General features: G+C 40.4%; 2 protein-coding genes across 3 annotated transcripts; one reads left to right on the forward strand and one right to left on the reverse strand.

Moving 5' to 3' along the window:
• On the reverse strand, positions 1-4,916 carry atxn3 (ataxin 3). 2 transcript variants are annotated; one of them, XM_080870428.1, is made up of 11 exons: positions 4,801-4,916; positions 4,128-4,292; positions 3,981-4,025; positions 3,789-3,874; positions 3,640-3,706; positions 3,475-3,562; positions 3,268-3,397; positions 2,967-3,130; positions 2,602-2,758; positions 2,421-2,485; positions 1-2,310 (listed from the first exon to the last, which is right to left on the reverse strand). In XM_080870428.1, exons 1-11 carry the CDS (start codon positions 4,822-4,824, stop codon positions 2,258-2,260), a joined length of 1,044 nt encoding a protein of 347 aa, XP_080726554.1. In that variant the 5' UTR covers positions 4,825-4,916; the 3' UTR covers positions 1-2,257. The 2 variants fall into 2 exon arrangements, with proteins under 2 accessions (XP_080726554.1, XP_080726553.1); XM_080870427.1 differs by having other exon boundaries at positions 2,967-3,133.
• On the forward strand, positions 4,895-24,721 carry ubr1 (ubiquitin protein ligase E3 component n-recognin 1). The gene is made up of 47 exons (XM_080870411.1): positions 4,895-5,039; positions 9,201-9,457; positions 9,928-10,006; positions 10,395-10,505; positions 11,571-11,698; positions 11,783-11,921; positions 12,019-12,081; positions 12,169-12,292; positions 13,180-13,287; positions 13,573-13,661; positions 13,745-13,843; positions 14,603-14,760; positions 14,846-14,945; positions 15,093-15,221; positions 15,327-15,507; positions 15,592-15,644; positions 15,759-15,869; positions 15,955-16,020; positions 16,124-16,225; positions 16,306-16,369; positions 16,462-16,586; positions 16,683-16,735; positions 16,825-16,927; positions 17,006-17,054; positions 17,152-17,306; positions 17,390-17,489; positions 17,574-17,677; positions 17,792-17,872; positions 17,947-18,128; positions 18,236-18,444; positions 18,530-18,629; positions 18,723-18,875; positions 18,971-19,071; positions 19,458-19,557; positions 19,922-20,070; positions 20,153-20,208; positions 20,290-20,386; positions 20,464-20,531; positions 20,832-20,979; positions 21,117-21,204; positions 21,576-21,712; positions 21,810-21,918; positions 22,003-22,059; positions 22,147-22,224; positions 22,306-22,476; positions 22,600-22,701; positions 23,286-24,721. Exons 1-47 carry the CDS (start codon positions 4,995-4,997, stop codon positions 23,425-23,427), a joined length of 5,223 nt encoding a protein of 1,740 aa, XP_080726537.1. The 5' UTR covers positions 4,895-4,994; the 3' UTR covers positions 23,428-24,721.

Genomic DNA, 24,721 nt, shown 5'->3' on the forward strand with positions numbered 1-24,721 from the left:
ATATATTAAATGAAAGAATGTGCTGTTCTAACATGAAGTATAACAAAAATAATGAATTTAAGAACACAGTGAATAAAATAAGAATAAAAAAAAACCCCAACTACCAACATTTTCTAATTTTTCACAAGTGCATTTAAAAAAAAAAAAAAAAGTAGATCCAAAGGAAACAGAACGGTAACAAAATCTTGGAATCGTCTTAAAAATCATCCAGCACAATAAGCCAAACTTTGCATGACATCTAACATGTTAGTGAAGGCATCAAGACACATTTGCGCTGAATGGTCAGTTCGATGTTCTGAATGAATGTAAAGTGTTTTAATGCTGTAGTTTGGTGTAGTCACAAGGACAGATTCTCACTTTCAGGACTTTACGGTCCTGTAGAGAAAAATAAGTGAGAATAAGTCAAATCAACCACTTCCTCAAAGGGTAGGTGATGTGACACATTTTTGACATTTTCTTCATTTATTGAAATTGCTTCCCCCCCCCCATTTTCAAGGTCATAATCAGCAAATAAATGAAACCAATGAATCTTTGATTTTCTAACGTGTACCCCCCCCCCCAAAAAAAAGAAAAAAAAAGAAAACCCAAAACAAAACGAGGCTGGAAATGCCAGAATTTTGGCTTGTGTGATCATACACTGCTGGAACTATTCATGTTTACACAATGCTTCTTTGTTCCCCACTTATTCGGGACAAAAATAAGAAAAACAATGCATCTGTGATAAGCAATTTAGATTCAGCAAAAAGTCCTACACATTTTTTTTCATCAATCTGATCAAAAAGGACAAGACACCCTTAAATTGTGTCTGTAAGCCTTGCCTAATCACCTATTCATTACGCCTACATGCATACTTATAAGTAATAAAGCCACGACATCCAAAATATGCAGCTCTCTAAATGCCTGGGGAGACCACCTGTAGACTGTCATGTATCGAGGTCGATGATGTAAAGAATAAATAACCCACAGATGTTAGTGGTAGTAAAGGTTTTAAGGAGGATCTTTTTTTCTGGTGATGTGCACGTTTCATTTTTATATATATATATATATATATATATTTTTTTTTTGTTCTACACACTCAAGTCTACTATAAAAGGACTCACTGTCATTAGCCCCTTTTTAGAACACCTCTTCTTTCCAATGAATCTGATGACATCTAAATCAGACTCCATGCCTGATTGAGCATCCTGGTCACATTTCTGTATAAGATGCAATGGCAAACTTAATACGTCAGCTTTAGTATGATTTATGTGTAGCTTTCAGCACGCAGTCGCATTAATAGAAAGGCACACGCACGAGAATATAGCCGTGTGTGCCTCTCTTTAATCTTTCAAGTTTGCTCAGTTAACTAAAGAACACCATAAAGAGCAACAGGATGTATGTCTGCAATAAGGTTTAAGCATTTTTCCATAATGCATTTTTGCTACTCCCAATCTAGAAGTGTGATTTCTCTCAAGCCTGTCTGCAAGGGTGGGGGCAGCTCATCTTGAAGCACTATGCAGGACACACACACATACACAGATCCTGCTCTGTAGCTGAAGAACATATATTCAAGGATATGATGACACTTCACTAGAGTCAGTGCTGACAATATGCCAAATATCACGCGCATACTGCGTTTCTCTGTGTCTCTGTTGTGGTCATGTCTGAATGAAGCAGTGAGAAACATTAATGTAAAAGTGACCTTTCTCTGAATGACACAACAGCATCGTTTTTAACATACTGATGAAGCCAGCAATATTATATATCCCATAGGTGAAAAGAGCTTTAAAAGCTTTTATCTATGGTCCAAAGCATTGGTCTCATATGGCTTTCATAGAATGCCTGTGTCAACATGTCATCATCACAAAATAACAAAACACACCCTTTCTGTGATATTCAGGGGTAGCCCGTTTTTCACACAAACAAACAAACAAACAAAAAAGCCAAAGCCAAAAAAAAAGCCAAAAAAAAGAATACAAAAGTGTATACAATAGAAAGAGAAGGCGCCATGGTTAAAAAGGCAATTGCAAACTTGGATTAACTGCATCATGAGTCTTGTCAATCTTTTCCCCATCTCAGTACTTCACTGAGCCAGATTAAGTGCTGCCTCTTCTTTATAGCCTTTATAGTCAGTGAACTAACCAGGGGTAAACTGTCAGCCTTCTGACTGTCCTCAGGTCCGCATGTGCAAAAGGTTAGAGGAGGGAGAAAAGCTAACCCTGTACCGGGTTGCCAATCCAGGCAGCTGGTAAACAATACAGGCAAACCTTCCACAACTTCACTGGCTGGGTTTTGGTTGTTGGTCCCCTTCAGAGCCAGCGTTTACTGAACCTAGTAAAAGCAAGTGGGCTTGTGTTACTAGATTCCATTAAATTGAGTAGAATATTAAATAAATCACAAAGTATGTATTATATTTACATTCAAAAAAAAGATTTGCTGACCTGAGCTTCCAGTTGGTTGAGTATCTTTTGGTTGAGGAATGTTTGTCTGAGTTTGTTGCTGCTGCCTGAACAGTAAACACAGTGGACTTATATCAAAATCCATGCAATACTTTCTCGGTATACTTTGAAAAGAAGGTGCGATATGCAGTTGTCATTGCAGGAGTGTTTTAGTTAAACTTACCGATCGAAGTAGGCTTGTCTTCTCTTCCTCAGTTCCTCAGCTGTAAGTGTCTCATTCTGGCCTTCTCTCTGTTCTCTTGCAGCACTTCCTGCTGCCTGGCTCCCTGATTTTACATTTCCCACTCCACACTCTGAAGACTTGTTGCTCATAACTGCTCCTGTAATATGGAAAAATAGATATCCATACTGCATATGCATGCATATTACTTAAAGCAATGTTAGTGCTAATCAGAATTTTTTATAGATAAAAATTAACTATCACTATAGAAATTTTACTTTACAGTGCTATTTTGTAGTCTCTTTTCTTGTAAACTACAATTACAACAATACAACATTTTTTAAACTTTTAGATGACCTATACTGTACCTTGCATACTGAGCTGTATGGCCCTGCGAAGATCAGCTTCTTCATCTTCCACATCTATGTCCTGTCTACTGAGTGCTAAAGCTCTCTTCAGTTCTTCATCTTCATCCACAACTTCATCCTCCACACCAAAGGCCATCTCTGATTGGCCCAGAGCAACTGACCTGCTGCTGTTAGAGAACAACTAAATCAGTTGTCAAAGGTAAGTCACAAGTTTCTTTTAAGCAGTACAAAACAAAATGTATGTGACTCCTTCATGAGCATCTCCTGGGTCCTCCATATCACACAGGCTACACATACATACCCTGAACTAGTCTGGGCCTCCTCTTCTCCAATCAGTCTGGGCCGCTGCTGCTGCTGGACCCTCATGATTCCAAGAATCTGCTCTGCTTCGCACTCGGGAAGGTTTCCTCGGATCACAAATATGGAATACCCTGCACAAATAAATTGCTGTAATCTTTTCTGTAGTGCAACATCTAAACAAGTGAATGAAAGTTGTTTTTTTCAATACCTTCTTGTTGTAACTGTGCAAGGAAAAGGGCTAGATAGGTGTCTGATATCAATTCTGGTCCAGTCAAAAGGGAATTCAAGTTAAACCACTGGAATGAAAATAGAATGAAAAACTTTAGTAAAGGAAGCTGCATTAATATCATTCATGAAAACATGTACCTCGTACCTGTTGTCCAAGTTTGCGTATAGTGAACCAGTGCTCCTTGTAGTTGCAAATGAAGGCTTTTTCATTTCTGAAACATTGAAGTCAAAATCAACTTAAAATGTACATACAAATTTGCTGTTACATAATATAATCCTAACTGAGAGCTTTACATTGGATTTATCATCAGGCTCTGGTACTCGCGGCTGTTGAAGAGGATTAGCTCCAAGCCCCACACTCGAAGAGCATTGCTAATTACCTACGAAAACCCAAAAAACAATCATAAAACAAAAAAAACAAAACAAAATGTAACTTACTTATTAAAAGAAATACGTTCTTATAAAGAGTGAATTTTTAAAACTCACTTGTATGGAAAAGAACCCACTGTCGTCCATGTTTCCTGATGGTTGCTATAAACATAGATTGAGTACAATAAGAAAAATGACGTAACTGTGCATAACATCCATAGATATGCTGATGAGGTATTTATTTTCCGCTCTGTCTCTAATCACCTGTAAGAAGGTCCTGTACTCCTCGCTGGCCATACCTCCCTCTGCCATCCTCATTCTCTCCTCTTCATCGAGCTGATGAGCAATTGAGGATAGATCCACAGGAGTGAAATACTCTCCTTGTAGCAGGTTGTTAAGACAGTGCTGGGCGCAAAGGGAGCCCTCTTGCTGCAAATTAAGAATCGGTATTGTTAAATGGTTTTGTTACTCACCCGGCAGTATGATTTTAAGGGGTCCGCAACAACTTTGGTAGCTTTATGAAGGTGAAATAATCGATTTCATAATTTGTTCTCGCATCAGTAACTGGAACCAACACAGAGCTAGCTAAACTACGTAAACAACAAACACAACTGATCTTATTGGTCCTCTGTAACAAAAGATTGCTATATTAAGTTAATCCTTTTGCTAAAAATGAGAAAAATAACACGACTGCGGAAGTAAAGACGCCTTCTGCGTTGATTCTACAAGCTGAATGGAAACTTTTCAACATCTCATATTAGCAAGTGAGTTAGCATTTTAGCTGTCTGGACAACAATACTGCTAAACATTACCCCATATATCGTAACAGCTACATAATCCTGGTAAACAAAGTGCAGTCACGAGTCCAGAACATTCCCGAATAAAGACGACCAACAGTGTGGCCATGAATACTTTGAGATATATATTTTTAACTTACTTTCTCGTGAAATATGGAATCCATGTTCAGCTTTCTGTCAAACGTTCAACTCTGACCTCCAGCCCCGCCGTGTACGGAGCAATCTCGACCGGCGCCGTCTAGTGGCTGGGCTCATACAGCACCAGCATCGGCGAAAGGTTCTGGTCGTAAGAACAGTCTCCTAGCGACACCTCCTCCTTTACGGCAAATGGAATATGGCGGAGAGTGAGGAAAACCTAGACGGACTAGAGCTCAGCAAGGTATGATTTTTTTTTAAGTTGGCTAATATAACTGACAGTAGTGACCGAAGGGCTCGGACAGAACAGTGAAGTGTAGTGTGTTAATTCCTCTGAGCAATACGATTCGAACACGCAGTGAAAGGCTATCATACTTCCCAAGCTAGCACTTGCGGCTAGCTGTAGGCTAGCTGCCTAACTACCGTCAATAATGCAATGGTTAAGTGCAATATTTTTATTGCCCTGCGTCAGTGGTTCGATAGACTTGGCTGAGTAGACACCAACGACAGAGAAAACACGGCATGTGTCTTCCTCCGTCTGCTGCATCCTGTGATATCTTGGTAGTCGCTTTTGTCCATGAGTTGCCATGAGTTTACACACTTTGCAGCATCAACGCCCTGGCTGTCTTCAAACCTCGGGCTCTTGCTGCATTACGTCTATCATTAACATCGGCCATGTCGGTCAGTGTGAAAGAGAAACTGGGCTCAGCAGCAGCGATGGATTTGTTTCAGAAATGTTGTCTATCCAGTCTTATTATATCAACTCCAACAAATATGAAAACAATGTGATGCCTTGTGCAGTCTGAGTAACTACATTAAGAGTGTAGTACTGCAAAAGCACTGCACGCACCAGTACCATTGAATAATCATACTGAAGAACAGCTCACCAGATTACCGATGTCATATCCTTGTTTCTGTTGGTAAATAGGCTGTAGTCAACAGGATTTATGAAGGGCTTATCTATATCTATTTATCTATATCTAAATATGTATAAAGAGATCTCTTTTACACATTTGTAATTTAAATGATAATTTTACCTGGATGAATAAAAGATAAATAAAAGTTAATTGTAAAAAACTCGTTGCACTTTATTCCTTGTGACAGGAATATACTTTCTGACTCAGAATGACTTCATATAATTCATGAGATTTGTTTGACAGACTAAAGGCCAGCAAATCTTTTACAGCAGTTTAAATACCGGAAGGCATTTTTTGGCAGAATCCTTTCTGTCAATACATTATATGATATTCTGACGAAACTATTACAGTGCCCAGAAGAATGAATGTTATTGTTATATGGTTATAGAAAATCAGAGAAAGATTATGCCTATAAATTTAGATTATTCTATGCTTTATCAGTTTTTTTCCTTGTGTCAAAATAAATTTAGAATAATAAAGTGTAGGAAGGTGTAGTGAGTCAGTAACCATGAAAAGAGCAATATAATTGTGTACAGAATTATGTGTTTTATTAATATCAGTGTTTTTATTTATTTTTTCAGTTTTTAGCTTGAGTCTTTGTATGTATGTTGAAAAAAATCAATCTGTCCCCTATGAATGTTTGTTCTTGTGTAGTTGACAAGTAGTAGGCAAACAATCACATCACTGGAAGCACACAGCAGGAAAGCAATGCAAATAAAAAAGTAGAAGCAGTATGTTTAATGTCAATTTCAATATAATTTCAATATAAAGCTTATTTTAAATGCCTAAATGGTTGCACTCCCTGACTGCTGAATTACTTTTAAAACGAAAACTTGAGCTTTTGCTTTCACTGTCAACTGTAAAAAGAAGAAAAATTTGAGACTATTTTTCCACATATATAAAAAAGTTTAAGAAAGCTGACCAATTGACATCTCGCGTTAGTCCATTCATTTTAAATGAAGTCATCTGTCTGATATGGAAATTTGCACATTTCCAGTCTATTCCATCCTTCTGAAGTCTGGAATGATTAGTTAAACCACTGTAAATAATTCCTCTCAGGAACAGTTATGTTTAGTCCACTTCAGTTTGTCTTCAGAGTAATGATAATGCAACTGCTGTTGACAAACGGAAATATAATTATACCCTTCATGTGAATTAAACAAACCGTTTTATCTCATGTGCAACTCGAACGGCTCCTCGTGGCGCTCTCCTGTTTGCATACGGTCTACTTTATGATTGGGCTGAAGGCCAAGCAGAAGAACAGATTAATCACACAGCACAAGGTTATTTATACTATGCTGTTTATTTAGATTTGTAGGCTAATGTAGAGTCTACAGTTGCATTACAAATCGAGGACTGAAAAAATTAGTCATCAATTACTACCGTACTTTCTGGACCATAAGCCGCTACTTTTTCCCTAGGTTTTGAGCCATGAGGCTTATACAAAGGTGCGGCTATTCTGTGGATTTTTCTTCCACCACTAGGGGGACTCTAACCAGAATGAGAATAAAAAACAAGATAGATGAAAAATCAATGCAAAGAAGAATACACTACTTTTTCTTTAGCAGATAGAACACGCACAACAAATTACCAACTGGTAATTATTTTCAAATCCTCGCCCCTTCATCATGGAAACCACACGAAGAAGTTCGTATGATGCAAGTTTTAAGTTGAAGGCCATCGATCTTGCTATCCAGGAGGGAAACCGCGCTGCTGCACGCAAGCTTAGCGTCAATGAGTCTATGGTGAGACGTTGGAGGCGGCAGCGGGAAGAGCTCATGCAATGCCAAAAGTTGAGAAAAGCTTTCAGAGGACATAAAAGCAGGTGGCCTGAACTTGAAAATGTCCTGGAGGAATGGGTGAAGACACTGAGAGCAGGTGGCCGAGGTGTATCCACTGTACAGATCCGACTGAAAGCCAAAACAATCGCCCGCGAAATGAATATTAAAGATTTCAAAGGTGGGCCGTCATGGTGTTTCAGATTTATGAAACGTAAAAACCTGTCCGTCAGGGCACGGACCACTCTCTGTCAGCAACTCCCCCCTGACTATCAGGAAAAAGTTGAAAACTTCCACAAATTCGTTGAAAAAAAGATACAAGAAAACTCCATCGGACCAGACGACATAATCAATATGGATGAAGTACCTTTAACATTTGATCTGCCTCTGACCAGGACCGTTAACAAGACAGGTGCATCATCCGTGTTGTTGAAAACAACAGGCCATGAGAGGACGCACTTCACCTGCGTTCTGGCATGCACGGCATCCGGACAAAAACTTCAACCAATGGTGATTTTTAAGCGCATAACTATGCCGAAAGAACAACTCCCGAAAGGCATAGTGGTCAAAGTTAACACCAAAGGGTGGATGATAGAAGGTCTAATGAAGGAATGGTTAACGGAGTGCTATGGGAAGCGCCCGGGAGGATTTTTTCACCGGAAAAAAGCACTGCTTGTTTTGGATAGCATGAGGGCCCACATCACAGATTCTGTGAAAGCAGCGATCAAGAAAACAAACTCCATTCCAGCTGTGATTCCTGGAGGTACAACAAAGTTTTTGCAGCCACTTGACATCAGTGTAAATCGGGCATTTAAAGCTGCACTACGGGTTGAGTGGGAGACTTGGATGACAAGCGGTGAAAAGTCATTCACAAAAACTGGCCGCATGCGAAAAGCATCCTTTTCTGATGTCTGTCAGTGGATCCTAACAGCGTGGAGTGCTGTGAAAGAATCCACCATCACCAATGGGTTCCGAAAGGCTGGACTGCTGCGCGAAGAGAGCGGCGCACCTTCAGAGCCAACTTCACCGGAGGATGACAGTGACACGGAGAGCGAGACTGATGGAGACAGATGTGATGAAGCGCTTCTGAGCCTGTTCAACTCCGACACTGAAGAAGATGACTTCATGGGTTTCAGCGAAGATGATTAAAGTGACATGTGGTTTCAAATACAGGAAAAATGGAGGTAAATAAATAGCGGTTATTTTCTCTTGGTTCTGTTACGTTTTAATCAGCAAAGTTGCTGCCGTGTTAAAAGGCATTGTTCGGAAAGAATCTGTTCAGGTACATACTTGTACATTTGCACTACAAGATTGTTCTGTACATGCAGTAAATATCTATTTTTTCATCATAGATATCTGCGGCTTATAGCTGGGTGCGGCTTGTATATCTTTTTTTTTAAAATTTTTTAAAAATAGAGCGGATGCGGCTTATATACAGGTGCGCTCTATTGTCCAGAAAGTACGGTAAATATGGATTAATCTAGATCTAACCTTTTTTTTTATTTTTTATTTTTATCGGCACTTAACATGGTGTGCACTTCTGCCTTCATGAAGAAGTCAGGATCCTCAGAAGAAAGATTTGTTTTTTTGGGCATAATGCATTACTAAAAGGAAACATTTATCTGCACATCGTTACTATGGCGAGTTCATGCAGATTTGTGTTAGAAGGTAGAAAGCAAGGATGTAAAGCTCTTCTCTTTTGTCTCACAGGAATGGCAGGAGGCAGCAGACAGCAGAGCAGCACTGCTCTCCTACTTGAAGGAGCAGGTGCCTCAGATCTTCTGCCTAAAAGACTCCAGCCCTCAGGAAGAGGAGGAGCTCATGCAGAGCCGTCTCCTGCACCCTCTGGAGTGTTTCCTTTTTGGAGAGGATCCTCAAGAGGGTTTGGAAAAGCTCAAGGAGGGGAGTACCTCGTCCCACCTCTGTGGACGTGTGTTTAAAGAGGGCGAAACGGTCTACTCCTGCAGGTCTGAACAGCTCTTCTAAATCCCTGTAATTACTAAGTTTCTACAGGAAAGCTGTGGTAAAATATTCAATTTTATGGGGTCTGAATTAAAATAGGCACTATAGATGTTTATATCAAAGTAAATGACTAAAAGTGAGAACACTTGGCAAGCAGCTTAGTTTATATCAAACTCATTTTACATTTTGGGTCACATAGAACTTTCTTTGATCTGAAATGGACCGGACCAAATAAAGACCCCCTTTTTATTGGTATAAAGAAGTTTAATTACACATTTAATCCCCAGATTATCATTATCATTAGTAAAAGCTATAAAACGAAGTTGTCCAGTGGGCCGGATTGGTTTGTTTGCCTGGCCGATTTTGGCCCCTGTGCCTTATGTTTGACACACCTGACCTAGAGTATAGCACTCTTTAGTGTTAGACTTTTGTTTTTCTGCCAAGTAAAAAAATACATGTCTTCCACTTCTTGCAGGGATTGTGCGATAGATCCCACTTGTGTCCTGTGCATGGACTGCTTCCAGGATAGTGTTCACAAAAGCCATCGCTACAAGGTTGGTGTTAGTATAAATGTTTATATTTTTAATGGATTCCAGCAGTTTTTAGTGGACGGTGTCTGTACCAACCTTTGAATGAATGGAAGTCACTCATCCCTGGAGTTCTAATCTGTAACAGGACTCCCTCCCCCTTTTCTTACTACTGTTTCCATGCTTTGTCATTGTCAGTCACCACTCTTAAGTGATTCACTTCTCTGCACAGTGTGCACAGTGTGCAATCCTATTTCTATCTATACCCTTTCTAAATTATAGGATATCGTCTTTGATCTTTGTCATATATGTTGGAACCTCAGTGTTGCATAACTAAAGGACATGTTTAAAGAAATTGCAATTGCGTGTGTCTGTTAATCACATGCACTCATCACTGATATGCTTTTTTTTCCAGATGCATGCATCATCAGGCGGGGGGTTCTGTGATTGTGGAGATGTAGAAGCCTGGAAGATTGGCCCTTATTGCTCCAAACATGACCCAGGGGCAGCCAATGCCATGGTAACGGTGAGTTGCGTAATACAGCAGAAAGAAGGAAGTGGAGGAGGGGTGGGTGTACTTGTCCCATTCTGTGTCAGTGACCCCAGAATGCTTATTTTCCCATCTTAGTGCTGGTTGCTGCTCTCTTGGTGGTAGGTTTGACTCTGTGAATTAAAAAGAAAAAAAAGTTACCGGGAAAATCATCTAAAATATAAATTTAAGAGATGTTAAATTGAAACTAGTGGAAAACAGCAGTGGGTGAGTCTAGTTAAGAGCAGCCTTTAATTCTGCACAACTGTTTGGAGATTTATTCAGTTCACAGCGTCTCCTACAAAAGGCTGCTGATTTTGCTGGCAGCTGTTGTTTGTCAGGCCTTTCTTTGCTGATCACAGCGTTTGTGCTTACCGTCATGCTCAGGGGCTTTGAGTAGACATACTGTTTGACAGCACTGCGCTTTTTCTTTCTTCCATAAACAGCAGGTGCTTCTCCTCGCAGAAACGCGCATCCCTGGCCTCGATCTGGCTGGGTGCTTTGTGCTCTTTACATCAGATCTGAACCTGTGCTCAACAAATCACATTACCATAGCAGCACATCTGCTTTGGACATGAAAACCTTGTGTTCTTTTCCATCCAGATCTCTTGTTGGTTAGATTACAGTAGATTCTAGTATTTGCTCTCACACAGTGATGTAACGTCAAGATAAACTCACTGTATCGTTTGTTTGGTTAGCGTATTAGACATTGGACATTTGGAGGAAATGCTGTGCTGCTATGTGAAATGTTTGTCCTCAGGGGATTTGATATTAATGTTACCAGACCAGCTGCTTGCTTGGCTTTAATTAAGACAAATATTTAGACCATACCCAGTAAGACACAGGAAATGAGGAATTAATAATGGTTATTCCATGTCATGTTCACTTTTGTTTGTGTGAAGTTATTGTTTGTTTTTGTTCTCTGCCACTGTCAGTGTTGACCTGTAAAATGATGCATTTTTACTATAGTTACACATCTCTGCAATGTGCCAAATTTTTCTAATTGTTTAAATTAAGATGTGAATTTTTGAATCCTCCGTTATGCTTTTTCATTTTGGGTAGGATGATTGCGTGCTGGACCTGGAGTTATACGGACGTGCCGAGAAGCTGTTCCGGATATTGCTGCACTATGTCACAGATTTTTTGGTGTGGGAGGAGAACTTTCAGCTGCCAGCTGAACTTCAGCCTCGGTACAACCTGTCAAGTTTCCAAAATATAATCTGAACTTCAAAGACTCTGCTTAAGTTTGACAGAGTATTTCTTCATCCATACAGGATTAAAGACAATACATATTACTGTGTTCTCTACAACGATGAGCATCACTCGTACGACCATGTGATCTACACCCTGCAGCGGTCGGTTAACTGTGATCTAGCTGAAGCACAGACACACACAACGCTCATTGATAAAGAGGTATTTCTTTAAGTTGTTTACCTGAAAGGTTTAATTTAAATGACTGTGAATTTAAATGGAGGCACTTGATATAATTATTGTCAACTGTTGGACGCAGGGTCGGCGGGCAGTAAAGAGAGGAAGCCTTACCTCCTGCCAGCAAGCGCAAGAACGTATCAGGGTAAACACAATCCCACTGCTAAGCTTGGGAATATGTTATCGCTTTTCAGTTTTGCATTTCATAAATATTTTCTCTGTTGTTTTGCAGGCAAACTCAGTGCAAATTTCCCAGCAGCCACTGCGTGTGGAGATCCTTCACTCAGTAGTAATGGCTCATCAAACTTTTGCTCTGCACCTCGGCTCCTGGTTGCAGAAAATAATAAGTTACTCAGGTAATCTACATCACACAAACTTGTTAGCGTTACTTTTTAAATGTGTCTTTTTAGTCAGAATATGTACACCCGACGCCTGATTTATGCCTCGGTGGGAAATCTACGCTGTAACGTACATACACCTCCCAAGAACCTGCAACTCTTACGATTGTCCTGTTCAGCACAGTCAATTCCTCCAGTGCATTTCCAGCTACTTTTGTGCTGCGTTTTTTGAATTCATCAGTGAGAGAATAGCAATCATCTCCTCAGTTTAAGGGTAAATAGTCATAGCATCAGATATAATAATCATAGCATCATATATAAGGTTTCACAAATGTAACCACCTTCCTGGAATTAGAATGCTGAAATGATCAGAATGGACGATCAGAGTTAGGGAATGTACAGAGAAGTGGAAAAACTAGAACACTGACCACAACAAAGAGCGGGGACCCAGGAGGAAAAACATCCCAGCATTTAATTTTTATTTATTTATTTCTATTTGCTGGCTCTGTACATAAAACACCGGGACATGACTACACAGTAATTAACATGCATTGTACCAGGACAAGCATAAATGTCGGCAACAGTGGAGACCACTCACGTACATTATGTCCTAGATCTGCAAAGATTGCTCGCAGATGTCTAAATAGGTCTTTTTCAACATGGCCATTTTGGCTTGTCATAGCAGGGTAACACACAAGTGTCACAGATAAATTAATTACAGTCTGTTTACTGTGTCACAGCCAGTGCAGTGGGTGCACATGAAAAACACACGTGGCCTGGCCAGTTTAACGGGAACAGGGCCATGATTCATGTTATCAGAAACAGCTGTGTTTACCCTGTGCTGACACATGAAAACTGCCTGTTGTACATGTACAGCTGTATGACTGGTAATCTGTTTTGTGCAGTGGGTTTCAGGCAAGCCTTCTGTCAGGTGGCGCTACAGCCAGACGTGGACAGAGATCGACCTTGCCTCATTAGCAGACTCATGTTGCATGATGCCAGGATGTTCAAAGGTAAGCAGGCCTCAGCCCACACTAATTAATGGACTTTAGGAGGTGTTCTTATTAAAAAAAGAAAAAATATTAAACAGGTTATTCATCAACAATGCCTTTTAAGTGTTATGCCACTGTATTTGTTGTGCTGTCATATATTCCATTCAAGCTCCTGCAGCCTCTCACACTTACCAGTCACTTACAGATGATGCTATTTATGGTTTAATTTGCAGACAGTAGTGTAGAGCTTGAGCCTGAGCCTCACTATGATTCTGTTGAACACATTTTTTTTCTTATTTCCTCCAGGAGCTCGCAAGATAGTGCACGAGCTGATTTTCTGCAGCATGCTAATGGATACTGAATGCAAGAGGCTTTTTGCGATTGAGTTTACAAAGGTAAGTAAAACATTTTAAAATGTAAACTGTTTTGCATTTTTTTCCCCATTCCACTAATATGTTCCTCATCATTGTCTCTTCAGCACTATAAGCAGCTGCAGAAGGACTTCATCAATGATGACCATGAGAGGAATATATCCATCACAGCTCTGTCTGTTCAGATCTTCACTGTTCCCACACTAGTGAGTGTTGTTTCAATGCCAGAAGTCATATGATACTGCATGTAAATATAGTACACATCCTTTTTAAACACACCAATTAAATATTCACGTTTCCGGTGGAAAAAAAAAAGTGAACCTTTAGTAACCTTTGTTTAGCCTTTGTTTAGCAGGAATGATTTCAAGGATTAACACTGGCAAACATCAATATGTGTGTGATATATGCTGAAAATGGCTCTCTGCAGGTTGTTCTAAAGTATCTGTTTTCATTCAGTTTCATTTATATAGCGCCAAATCAAACAACAGGCATCTCAAGCACCTTTATATTGTACTGTTCAGACCCAACAATGTTACAGAGAAACCCCAACAGTCAGACAACTCGTGATGGTTCAGTGTGAGGGGAGGAAGAGAGAAAGAAGAGGGAGATGGGTTAGAGACACACAAATTGGATTTAGGTCTGGCTCTAAATCCAAATTGTGGTCGACTTATCAGATGTAACCACAGTAGTCCCTACTCTAGCCATTAAATCAGATATGAATCTCCTGTTCCAACACATCCCAAAGATTGAGGTCTGGAGACTGAGGAGGCCATTTAAGTTTGGTGAAGTTGGACAAATCAGTTTGATATGTGCCCTTACATGCACTTTTCCATTTCTGTATCTTGTCATAGTGGTTTAAGTGTTGGATGCCATGTATGTATGTGTAATTAAAATATTGAACAGTATGTGTTGTAACCCTTAACCTATATTCCATGCTTTCTTTTACATTTGTGTTCTTCCAATAGGCCAGACAGCTGATCGAAGAGTGCAATGTGATTAAGGTGATAGTTGATACCGTCATGGAACTGCTTCGCGAACATCTAGATGATAACAATCGCTTCGTCTTCCTGGGCTACAACTCAGACAAGTTTTCACGCATCCAAGTCATCTTCCACGACCTCAGGTGATTAAAGAAGGCAACACCTTGTTCTTTATACCTTGCTGTTTATGGCCTTTTATGTAAGATGTCACTAATCTTTGCCACACAGGTATATTCTGATCAGTAAACCCTCAATATGGACCGAAGAGCTTCGGGGGCAGTTCTTGAAGGGGTTCAGAGTCTTTCTTGGTCTTCTTAAATGCATGCAGGTACAAATGGTCCTCACACTGTGTCATTTTGTAAATATATGCAATGTCTGTCTTTAAATATGTATCATGTAATATTGGTAGTGTTACATTACTTTAAGACAACTAGACACTCTGGATATTTAATGAATCCTTCGCTTTCTACACCAGGGTATGGAGGAGGTGAAGCGACAGCTTGGCCAACACATTGCTGTGGAGCCAGAATGGGAAGCTGGCTTTACTTTGCAGATTCAGCTCCGCCATATTCTTGCTATGTTTCAGGACTGGTGTTCCTCTGATGTGAGTTTTCTTGAAGCATAACTGTGATATCTTTAAATTTTTAATCTGCTTATGTGGAGGAGAGCGAACGTTGTACTCACTTATTGCCTTTGTCTTCCCTCTTAGGATGAGATTTTGCTGCTTGCATTTAAGGAGTGCCACACAGTTCTGAAGCAGTGCAATAACCAGCCCTTCCACAGGGACGCCACTGATTACTATATGTGCAAACACATCCTCCATGCCCGTCCATATAAAGTCTCACGGGAGCCTGTCAGCATACATCTGCCCATCTCCAGACTATTGGCTGGTAGGAGAAGTAGTATTTAAGACTTGCAGTGATTTTTTTTTTTGTATGCTGTGGACTTACTCATGTGTACATTGTGATTCATAGGCTTGTATGTACTCCTGTGTGGAACTGGCGCAATTGAGCGCCTGGAAAATCCTGTAAGTGACATGAGAAAATGTGATGATTTGTAGTCTTAGTGACAGCTGATAGGTGAGGTACTGCTGCTCCTCATGCGTTGTTTGTTAGAGATCGAAGTCTTTCTGTCATTACAGGCAACCTATGATTTCACAGAGCTGGCAGAGCATCCTCTGCGCTGCTTTGTGCTGGCTGCACAGGTCTCGGCTGAAATGTGGCGGAGAAATGGGCTTTCGCTGGTGAGCCAGGTACACTAGAGCCTTTGGACGCACAGTGCTTTTTTATTTTCTGTTGTCTTTCTTCTCCACCTAATAAATACTTTCACATAAACAGGTGTACTACTACCAGGATGTAAAGTGCAGGGACGAGATGTACGATAAGGATATAGTCATGCTTCAGGTTGGTGTCAGTCGGGCATTAACACTTCTTTAATGCCAGTTTTTAATGTTTTAAATGCAAACGGCGTGATGATGTCATACGTCCCTCATCATTTCTATTACAGATAGCTGCTTCCAAAATGGACCCCAACCACTTCCTCATTCTGGTCTTGTTGAGATTTGAGCTCTTTGATTATTTTAATAGAAGTTGTTCAAGCAAAGACCAGGCAAGCTCCACATGAATAATCATCCAGTAAAAAAACGTCGTGCCACCAAACGTGTTAATGAAACGCAGCTTCTTTTACAGGACGAGTTGACGCAGTGGAACCGTTTAACAGAAGAGATGCTCTACCTGCTGATCGCCATCATTGGTAAACTGTCAAAAGTCTCCTGATCAAATTGAGATATTTCTTAATTCAGTTAAAAAACCTAAAAAAGTATCTGAACAGTGCTGTCTCTTCAGGTGAGCGCTATGTCCCCGGGATCAGTCAGTTGACCAAAGAGGATGTGACAATGAGGGAGGTTATCCACCTGCTGTGCATTGAGCCCATGGCTCATAGTAGCCTGGTCAAAGCCCTGCCAGAGAACGTATGCTTCAAAAAGCTTCATTTCTGAATTATATGTTTCATTTTGTGGTGTTTAGTTGGGAGGATAAATGACAAAGGTGATGTTTTTTCTTTCTAGGAAAGCCATGAAACAGGCTTGGAGACAGTTATCACCAAAGTTGCCACTTTTAAGTATGTAAACCCCCAGAAAACAGATTGAGTTTTGCCTTAATAGTAAATTTCACGAGTTCGTAATCTCTGTGTTCGGTTTTTGCTTTTAGAAAACCAGGAGTGTCGGGACATGGGTTATACGAAGTGAAAAAAGAACATCTAGTAGAGTTCAACCCATTCTTCTACCATTACTCAAGATCCCAGCATAGCAAGGTAGACCAGCGCCTTCAATTAAATTGACAGTGTCTGTTGACTATATTTGGTTAATTGGTTATATTACACTTCTTTCAGGCAGAAGAGTCTCAGAAGAAAAGGAGAGCTCAGGAGGGCAATGATAAAGGTGACTGACCCTCCACTCTGTCACCAAATGTCTCTGGAGATTGGTTGGTAATTTCATCGGCTCTAATAACATTGCCCCCGCTTGTGTCTGTGCTCAGCTCTTCGTCCGCCGGTGCCCCCAGCCTTTTGTTCAGACTTTTCTTATATAGTGCAACTCCTCTGCTGTGACATAATGGTCCACATCCTGAGAAACGTCCTGCAGAGAGCTGCAGAAGACCGGCCAACACACTGGACGGAAGCCATGATCCAGAGGGTACAAATTACATTTTCCCTCCTGAGATCTACCCTATTTCTCAATACAAATGTAGCAACAAAATTAACTCCTTTATCACACAGGCGCTGCACCTGATTGGCCAGGCATTGCTAGAAGAGAAATCACAGCTTGAGGATGTCACTGCGGAGGAAGTGACCTTTGATTTCAGCCTAAAGGCTCGTTGTGAGTGGAAAAATGAGCTTTGTTGTCTCTTTGAAATCGTGTAATTACTTTTTGAGAAGTAAAATCCCTGTTCCTCTTTTTCAGTAATGGGTGCAGAACATGGCAAGTCAGTGTTCCTCTTGTTGTCCAAGATTAAGACTTTGCCTTCTCTGGAAGCGCAAAAAGACATGATTAAATGGGTTCTACAGGTAGGCTATTCACTTACTATTCATTAAAGATATTGTTACATAATGTTAAATCAGTAGTTATCATGTTTCAGGACAGGACAGTTTTATAATTTTATAACACTGTTTTTCTTCTAGATGTTTGAGGTTGTCAAGTGCCTTAGAGAGAACTCCAGTCCAACAGTGTCCATGAGCATGGAAACAGCCAAGCCAGAAGAGGTAAACTAAAACTTAAGTGACTTAAAATATATCTTTGAGTTAAATCATTCTGACTTCTGGTTTTGTTGATCCAGAGTGCTCAGGACAAAGAAAAAGCAGAGCGGAAAAGGAAGGCAGAGGCGGCTAAGCTCCACCGACAGAAGATAATGGCCCAGATGTCAGCAATGCAAAAGAACTTTATTGAGTCAAATAAGATGCTGTATGACAACATGCCTGAAAGTGGAACACAGGGAGAAACTGTAGCGTCCACTGGGGAGTGAGTACAGCCTTTCCATAACACCTCGTAGTTGTATTTCAATGACTTAAAAGTGAGGGTTTAAACGAAATAATTTTCACCTAATGTAGTTTGATTTATTTCTCCAGCTGTGCCACGGAGCAGAGGGAGCTATGCGTAGCTGTTGGGCCTCACCGAGGGTCCACTCCGGCTGACAGGGAGGTACTGACCTGCATTCTTTGCCAGGAGGAGCAGGAGGTGATGGCTCAGGCTCCAGCCATGGGACTCGCTGCTTGTGTCCAGAGGTCCACAGTGCTGACACAGTGCAGAGGAAAGATACCAAGCAGCAGAGCAGATGGTCAGGCTCCATTCACTGATCATACTATTTTACTTTGTGAGATTCAGATTTAACTTATACGTTGTCTTGTGGTTATCACTTAAAGGGCCGGGAACATCATATCCCCTCTTTATGTCTCCGGATCTGGCTGTGGGGACCCACACTGGCAGCTGCGGACATGTCATGCATGCCACGTGTTGGCAAAAGTAAGTCACTAGGGAACAAATTTGACTAATTTTGCCTCTTAACTAAAGTTCGGTGTAACTCACGTACAGGTGTCATTTCCTCTTTTTTAACAGATACTATGAGGCAGTCCAAAATACAACCAGGAACCGGCTCCATGCTGAATTGATCATTGATCTGGAGAATGGAGAGTACTTGTGCCCCTTGTGCAAGTCTCTGTGCAATACTGTGGTACCTCTGATCCCATTAGAACCCCTCACATTTGACTAGTAAGCCTATCCTCTTACTCCCAGCCAGTCTGCAGTGCTTTGATTATCTGTGCAAATGTAAAGAAGTCATTTGCATGTTTGTTTTCTGTGTGTAGTGAAAACGCAGCGATAATTGGAGAGCATTTGACGCTGCCTCGTTGGATCCAGATCCTCTCTGCTAGGATTAAAGGACTCCAGTCAATCGCTCAGGATAATGGTAAGAATAGAACCCAGAATACAGTTATCGCACACTATACTGGTTTGTAGTGTCACACATGTAAAACTGATCCACCAATGAACAAAAGTCCACATTTCGATGTGTAACACCTGCCATATTCACATGTGAGTAAGATGTTGATATGCTCTTAGTGTGTTGATGTGAACCAGAGTAATAGGAAAAATTGGCTTTATTTGGTGAGGAGTTGAATGCTTGCAGGAAAACAGCTGCAGAAGGTGTTTTAATTTGCACACAGTCTGGATTTTACTAGAAGCCACTACGGAGTAGTCTTGGCTTGCATACGTTTTTCTTGTTATTCGTGAACCTCTAATAACACACCACACAGTGCAACCGATGATTGTTCTCTCCTGCTTTTTTTCTTGCAGACCGTAACACAGAAGGCAGTAGTAGTAATGGTAGCACTGGGCTGTGTGGCGAGGGCCAACCAGACTTTAGATCTATTCTGAGCTATGGAGTGCAAGAATCGTGAGTGCACCTCTCTCTGCCTTTATTACCTCTGCCAAGGAGGTTTTGCTTTTGGTAGCTTTTGTGTGCATGCAAGTGCGTCACTCTTTCTGTCTGTAAACACTTAGCTCAAAATGTTTGAATCAATTCTTATAAAGCTGTTAAAAATCCATTAAAATTTGGCTTCTATTCACCAATATGACATATGACCTTTGACCTGTCCTCCAAGGTGAATAGATTGATCCATACAAATTATGTCAAGTATATGTCAAATGGGTTTGAACAGTATAAGTAACAGAAACGTGCACTTTGCACATAAAGTAAAGTTTAAAATGGTGCGCTTGTTATTTTCTTTTCTAAATTTTGTGCTGTTTGTTGTTTCTAGGAGAAAGTTTTCAGACAGCATTACAGAGATGCTGGTTGTGTGCGCCACCACAGTCCACAGGGTTGGACTGAAGACTGCGCCCAATGAGCTGTGCCCCCGTGTTTCCATTATGGCCTGGAACACATGTGCCTTCACTATTCAGGCCATAGGTACTGCATCTGTTGGCTTTTGTCACTCCTTTCCTTTGCATGTATTCATGTGCGCAGGTCTTAAAATTGCAAATCTTCACAGAAAACATACTGGAGCAGGAGGGCAAGCCGCTATTTGGGTCCTTACAGAACAGACAGGTACTCAGTAGTGAACAATTGATGTAGTTCTTTTAGTGTAGGGGGTTTCTGTGAAAGTTGTGTGAAATGCTTCTCTTTTAGCTTGCAGGCATGAAGGCCATTGTTCAGTTTTCAGCAACGCAGGGACTTAAGAGCTCTCAGGCAGTCATCCAAAGGCACTTCACTGATATGTTGGGAGGTATGTGGTCATCAGAGAAACTTCAGGCTGGTTAGACTTGTGACTGTGTAGTTTAACTGTCCTTTCTCTCTTCTCAGTCTTGTTACCAGTCATGAGCAGAAAGAACACACCTTCTCTTCTAGAGGTGGATTTGTTCCATCTTCTGGTAGGTGTCTCTGAAAGAAACTGCTCTTACATATTAGTCTGAGCAAATGCTTCATGCTAATACATTAGATTAATACAATAAATGTATTATGTTAAGTGCAATAAAAACAGATTCCAATTGAAAATGAACATGAACTCCAGAAGATGTAAGACTGTAAAGAGGAAACATGATGGTGGAGATTTTATTTTCTGTTGATTGAGAAACTATAGACAACCCTCTGAATTTTTACTAAAATTGAAGAGATTATGTCTTTAAGAAACAGGTGTGTGATGGTTTTATAACGCTTGGATGTTTTGTCAGGTTGGATTGGTGCTATCGATACCCTCGCTTTATCAAGAGGAGACTGTAGACTTACAGCCATCTGCTGTCAGCGCTGCATACAATCACCTGCATATCTTGCATTTGGTGACCATGGCTCATGTGCTGCAGATCCTCTTGTCTTCTGCAGGTACAAAATCACAGACCCCCGCCCCCAAAATAATGTGATCTAATAACACCACTGTTAGCTACCACTTAGGGAGCTAGCCAGTAGTAAGAGATAATTGGAGTGATTATGATGATTAAATAATTGGTTTGTTTGTGCAGACGTCCCTGCAGCAGGGGATGGACAGGAGACGAAGGAGGAGAGAGCAGCAGCAGAGTTGTACTCTGCAGTGTCACAACACACGGGAAGGTGAGTGTTTTTCAAACACCTGCTTAAAGCACATTAGCATGATTGTATTTTTCCATACATATTTTTTATGGACATCAAAAAAAGAAAAAACTTTGACAGCCACTAAACTTAAGCAAAAACGAATCTCCTTTCTTAATGCTAATTTATAATTTAAATGTCTGCTATTAGTCACAAAAATGCATTTGTGGCAGGTGTCAGGAGGTTTTAATGTATTGGACAGTAAGACCGTCAGAGTTGGATAACTATTTTTAACTCATAATTTGACAAGAATGGCTATTACCTGTTTATAATGGGAACAAATACTTAGTTTCAGCCTTTTTCATGGTGAATTCTCAGATATTTGACAGCTTATTTTGTGGTTTTCTCATCAGGCTCCTTCCAGATGTTTCTGGCAGCTCTTTAGTAGAAAGAGTGAAGACAGGAATTTCACCATTCTTGCGTTGTGCTGCTCTCTTTTTCAATTGCCTTACAGGAGTACCTCCTCCAGAGGAGCTTTTTAGCATTTCTGGTAGGTTTCAGTGTAGTAGTGTCAGAATTTTATTGCATTTTGGAATTCAGAAGAGGAAGTTTTGTGCATTCATGCTGACATTTTATGTCTTGTGCAGTTGATTCTCAAGAACAGATGGAGGCACTATGCAGTTACCTGGCACTACCCTCCAATGTGTTTCAGCTTTTCCACGATCACAGAGAAACTGTTAGTCCACTGCTTCAGAGGTCGGAGAAAACACTATTGCATCTTACACTAGTTCCCAGTGAAGTCAGTAGTTTTGTAACTTATTATTTCTTGTTATTTCTTAGGTGGTGTGGGAGCCCAGTTGTAACCAAAGCCCTGAAAGGCAAAATCCAGACAGTCAGGTAGACTTTGGGTCTTTTATTATTTCAACATAGATTTTAGTTTTATTGAAACCCTACAGTTGGCCAATAAACTCACTCTTTCAACAGATACCCCAGGAAAAGGAATCGATTGATTGAACTTCCTGAAGATTACAGTACTCTCCTCAATCAAGCCAGCTATTTCAAGTAAGTAAGGAGTCCTCTCATTTGACATCTTCTAGTTCTCTTCTGTCCATCCTTTCTCACTCGTCTGCATCATGTCCTCAGGTGTCCAAAATCCACCGATGATGAGAGGAAGCATCCGACTTTATGTCTCTTTTGTGGGGCTATGCTGTGCTCTCAGAGCTCCTGTTGTCTCAGTCAGCTGGAAGGGGAGGACGTGGGGGCTTGCACTGCCCACGCTGCGACCTGTGGAGCAGGAGTGGGGATGTTCCTCAGGTTAATCAGTCACACGGCACATTTTACATTAGTAGAATTGTATTTCAAGCCCAGAATTAGTTTGTCTTTTGGGTTTACTTTTTTTTTTTTCTAACTGAATCACATTTTGTTTAATGATAACAGGATAAGAGAGTGTGAAATTGTGCTGATGGCCAGTCGGACTCGAGGGAGCACGTATCCCGCTCCGTACTTGGATGATTATGGGGAGACTGATCCTCATCTTGGGTAAGAACCTATTCAGTTTATTTGTAGTATTACTTCTGTATTTTTAGACTTAAACTCTACTATATAATACAGACTGGAGGATGTACTCAAGGTCAGCTGTTTGGCTTTGTCAGACAATTTTTACAGCTTGTGCCATCTATGAAAAGGTAGATGGATGATGTTGCTCGTAGGGGCAATGTACAGCAATACTGTGGCTAATGTAATTGAAACTTTGGTGTCACTTGTAGACTTGAATGTTGAAGCTAAAACTGTTGCCATTGTAGACTACAAAAATGCATTTATTTGAGCTTTGTTGCAGATCTCAAATTCATAATTATGTGCTGATCAAAACTTGATCGCACAGTGATAGCACATTCTCACAGTAGACCCCGATGAGCAACTTGCAGTTCAAGCCCAACACCTGGGCAGCTTTAACCTATAATACTACCTTCATGCACTTTCAGATTTGCATAAGCATTAAGTTTTTTTTATGACATAAAGAAGTGGTTTACACAGCTACGAAGTATGACTACATTTTTTTTGTCATACCAGTGAAATACTGGGTTTGAGAAACCCTTGAATGCATTTGTTTCTCTGTGTTTTAGACGGGGTAATCCGTTGCACCTTTGCCCAGAGCGTTACAGGAAGCTAAACCAGCTGTGGCAGCAGCACTGCATCCTGGAAGAAATCGCCCGCAGCCTGGAGGTGGTCAACGTTATGTTTGCTTTTGAGTGGCAGATGTTGTGATGACTGCTCCAGCTGTGTGACCGGCCGATACCGAGCACGGCCCCTGTGCTCCCAAGACACATGCACGCACACGACACACACAAGCAATCAACCCAAACCCTTCTGTAATCAGAAAAGCCTGTTTCATCATAAATGAGTCTCCTTTGGAATCCAGAGAGAGTGGGGGGGGGCAGTCAAAATGGATAGAGGGTGATTGTTGTTGATTAATCCCAAGTCGCCTTGTTTCAGTTTGATTGTCTGCTGTGAGGATGAGTTTCTCCCAGAGTAATGTTATTTGCAAAGAAGCTCATTCAAATAAAGAAGAGCATCAGACACACACTAACACGTTTCTGTTATCACTTCATGTGTTTTTTTTCTTAATGATGCTGTGAATTTTCTGCATTCTCTCTCTTTGTGTTAGAACTTATGATTTGTGATAAGTTATAATTGTTCAAAGATGCGGTTTCCAAGCACATTCATGTGGAAAACTTTAGCCTTTTTCGGAGATCCTATCCATTTTTGCCTTTGACCCTTTATTATGTAGAATTCCTCAAATAATTAAACCTTAACCTACTGACACCTTTACTTATAAATAGACACATGTATAATGGGCAAAACGTATATAGAATAAACATCATTTTCAAGATTGCTTCAAACAGATTGAGTATTCTCAGAAAAGTATACGGGAATCTGTCTCAGTGACTTCCTCATATCCTGTCCTTAGATGCACCAGTTTTCTGAATTTCAGCCATTCTTATAGTTACATAACTCTCACATCTGTGCTTACTTACCTTCAGAATTGTGAAATTAATTATATAGAGGGAATTCAAATACAATATGATATTGCAAGATTGCTTTTAGAAAAAAAGTTTTATTAAGCTTTATTAAGCTTGTAATCAAAAATTATTGGATGACCTGTTGTGCGACACATTGTCAACCTTTATCATTTGATGTTGACTCTACATTATCTGAGTTTTAGTTGTCAATGATCAATTGCAGTGTTTTATTTAAGAGGAAAAAAATCTTTTTTTAAATCCCAGTGTATGGTTTCAGGTACTCCATTTTATTTCTGTCATTTCACTTAGCAAATGTGTGAATATATAATTTCTTCCTTTTTTGTTGTTGTGTTGTTTGACTTCATGATTTCCAGGCTGTGGAAATAAAGACACAAGACAATCTGTAGGTAGTCTGTTCCATAGCTCTGAATGGGGTTTAAAAACAACAACAGACCCAACAACAGTAGTGTCCAAGATTAGAATAAATCATTGTAAAAAGGAATGTGCTCTCGATTAAAGTTAACTGCTTTAAACGGTTA

This window comes from Rhamphochromis sp. 'chilingali', assembly GCF_963969265.1.
Source record: "Rhamphochromis sp. 'chilingali' genome assembly, chromosome: 21".
Classification (NCBI taxonomy): Eukaryota; Metazoa; Chordata; class Actinopteri; order Cichliformes; family Cichlidae; genus Rhamphochromis; species Rhamphochromis sp. 'chilingali'.

Excerpts from the sequence above, each read along its gene's own strand:
- atxn3 (XM_080870427.1), bottom strand. The coding sequence starts at position 4,824 with ATGGATTCCATATTTCACGAGAAA. Across the intron at positions 4,026-4,127 it reads AGTACAGGACCTTCTTACAG|CAACCATCAGGAAACATGGA; the intron begins GTGATTAGAGAC and ends CTATGTTTATAG. Across the intron at positions 3,875-3,980 it reads GTGGGTTCTTTTCCATACAA|GTAATTAGCAATGCTCTTCG; the intron begins GTGAGTTTTAAA and ends GGGTTTTCGTAG.
- ubr1 (XM_080870411.1), top strand. The coding sequence starts at position 4,995 with ATGGCGGAGAGTGAGGAAAACCTAGACGGACTAGAGCTCAGCAAG. Across the intron at positions 10,506-11,570 it reads CAGCCAATGCCATGGTAACG|GATGATTGCGTGCTGGACCT; the intron begins GTGAGTTGCGTA and ends CATTTTGGGTAG. Across the intron at positions 17,678-17,791 it reads TGATTAAATGGGTTCTACAG|ATGTTTGAGGTTGTCAAGTG; the intron begins GTAGGCTATTCA and ends TTTTTCTTCTAG.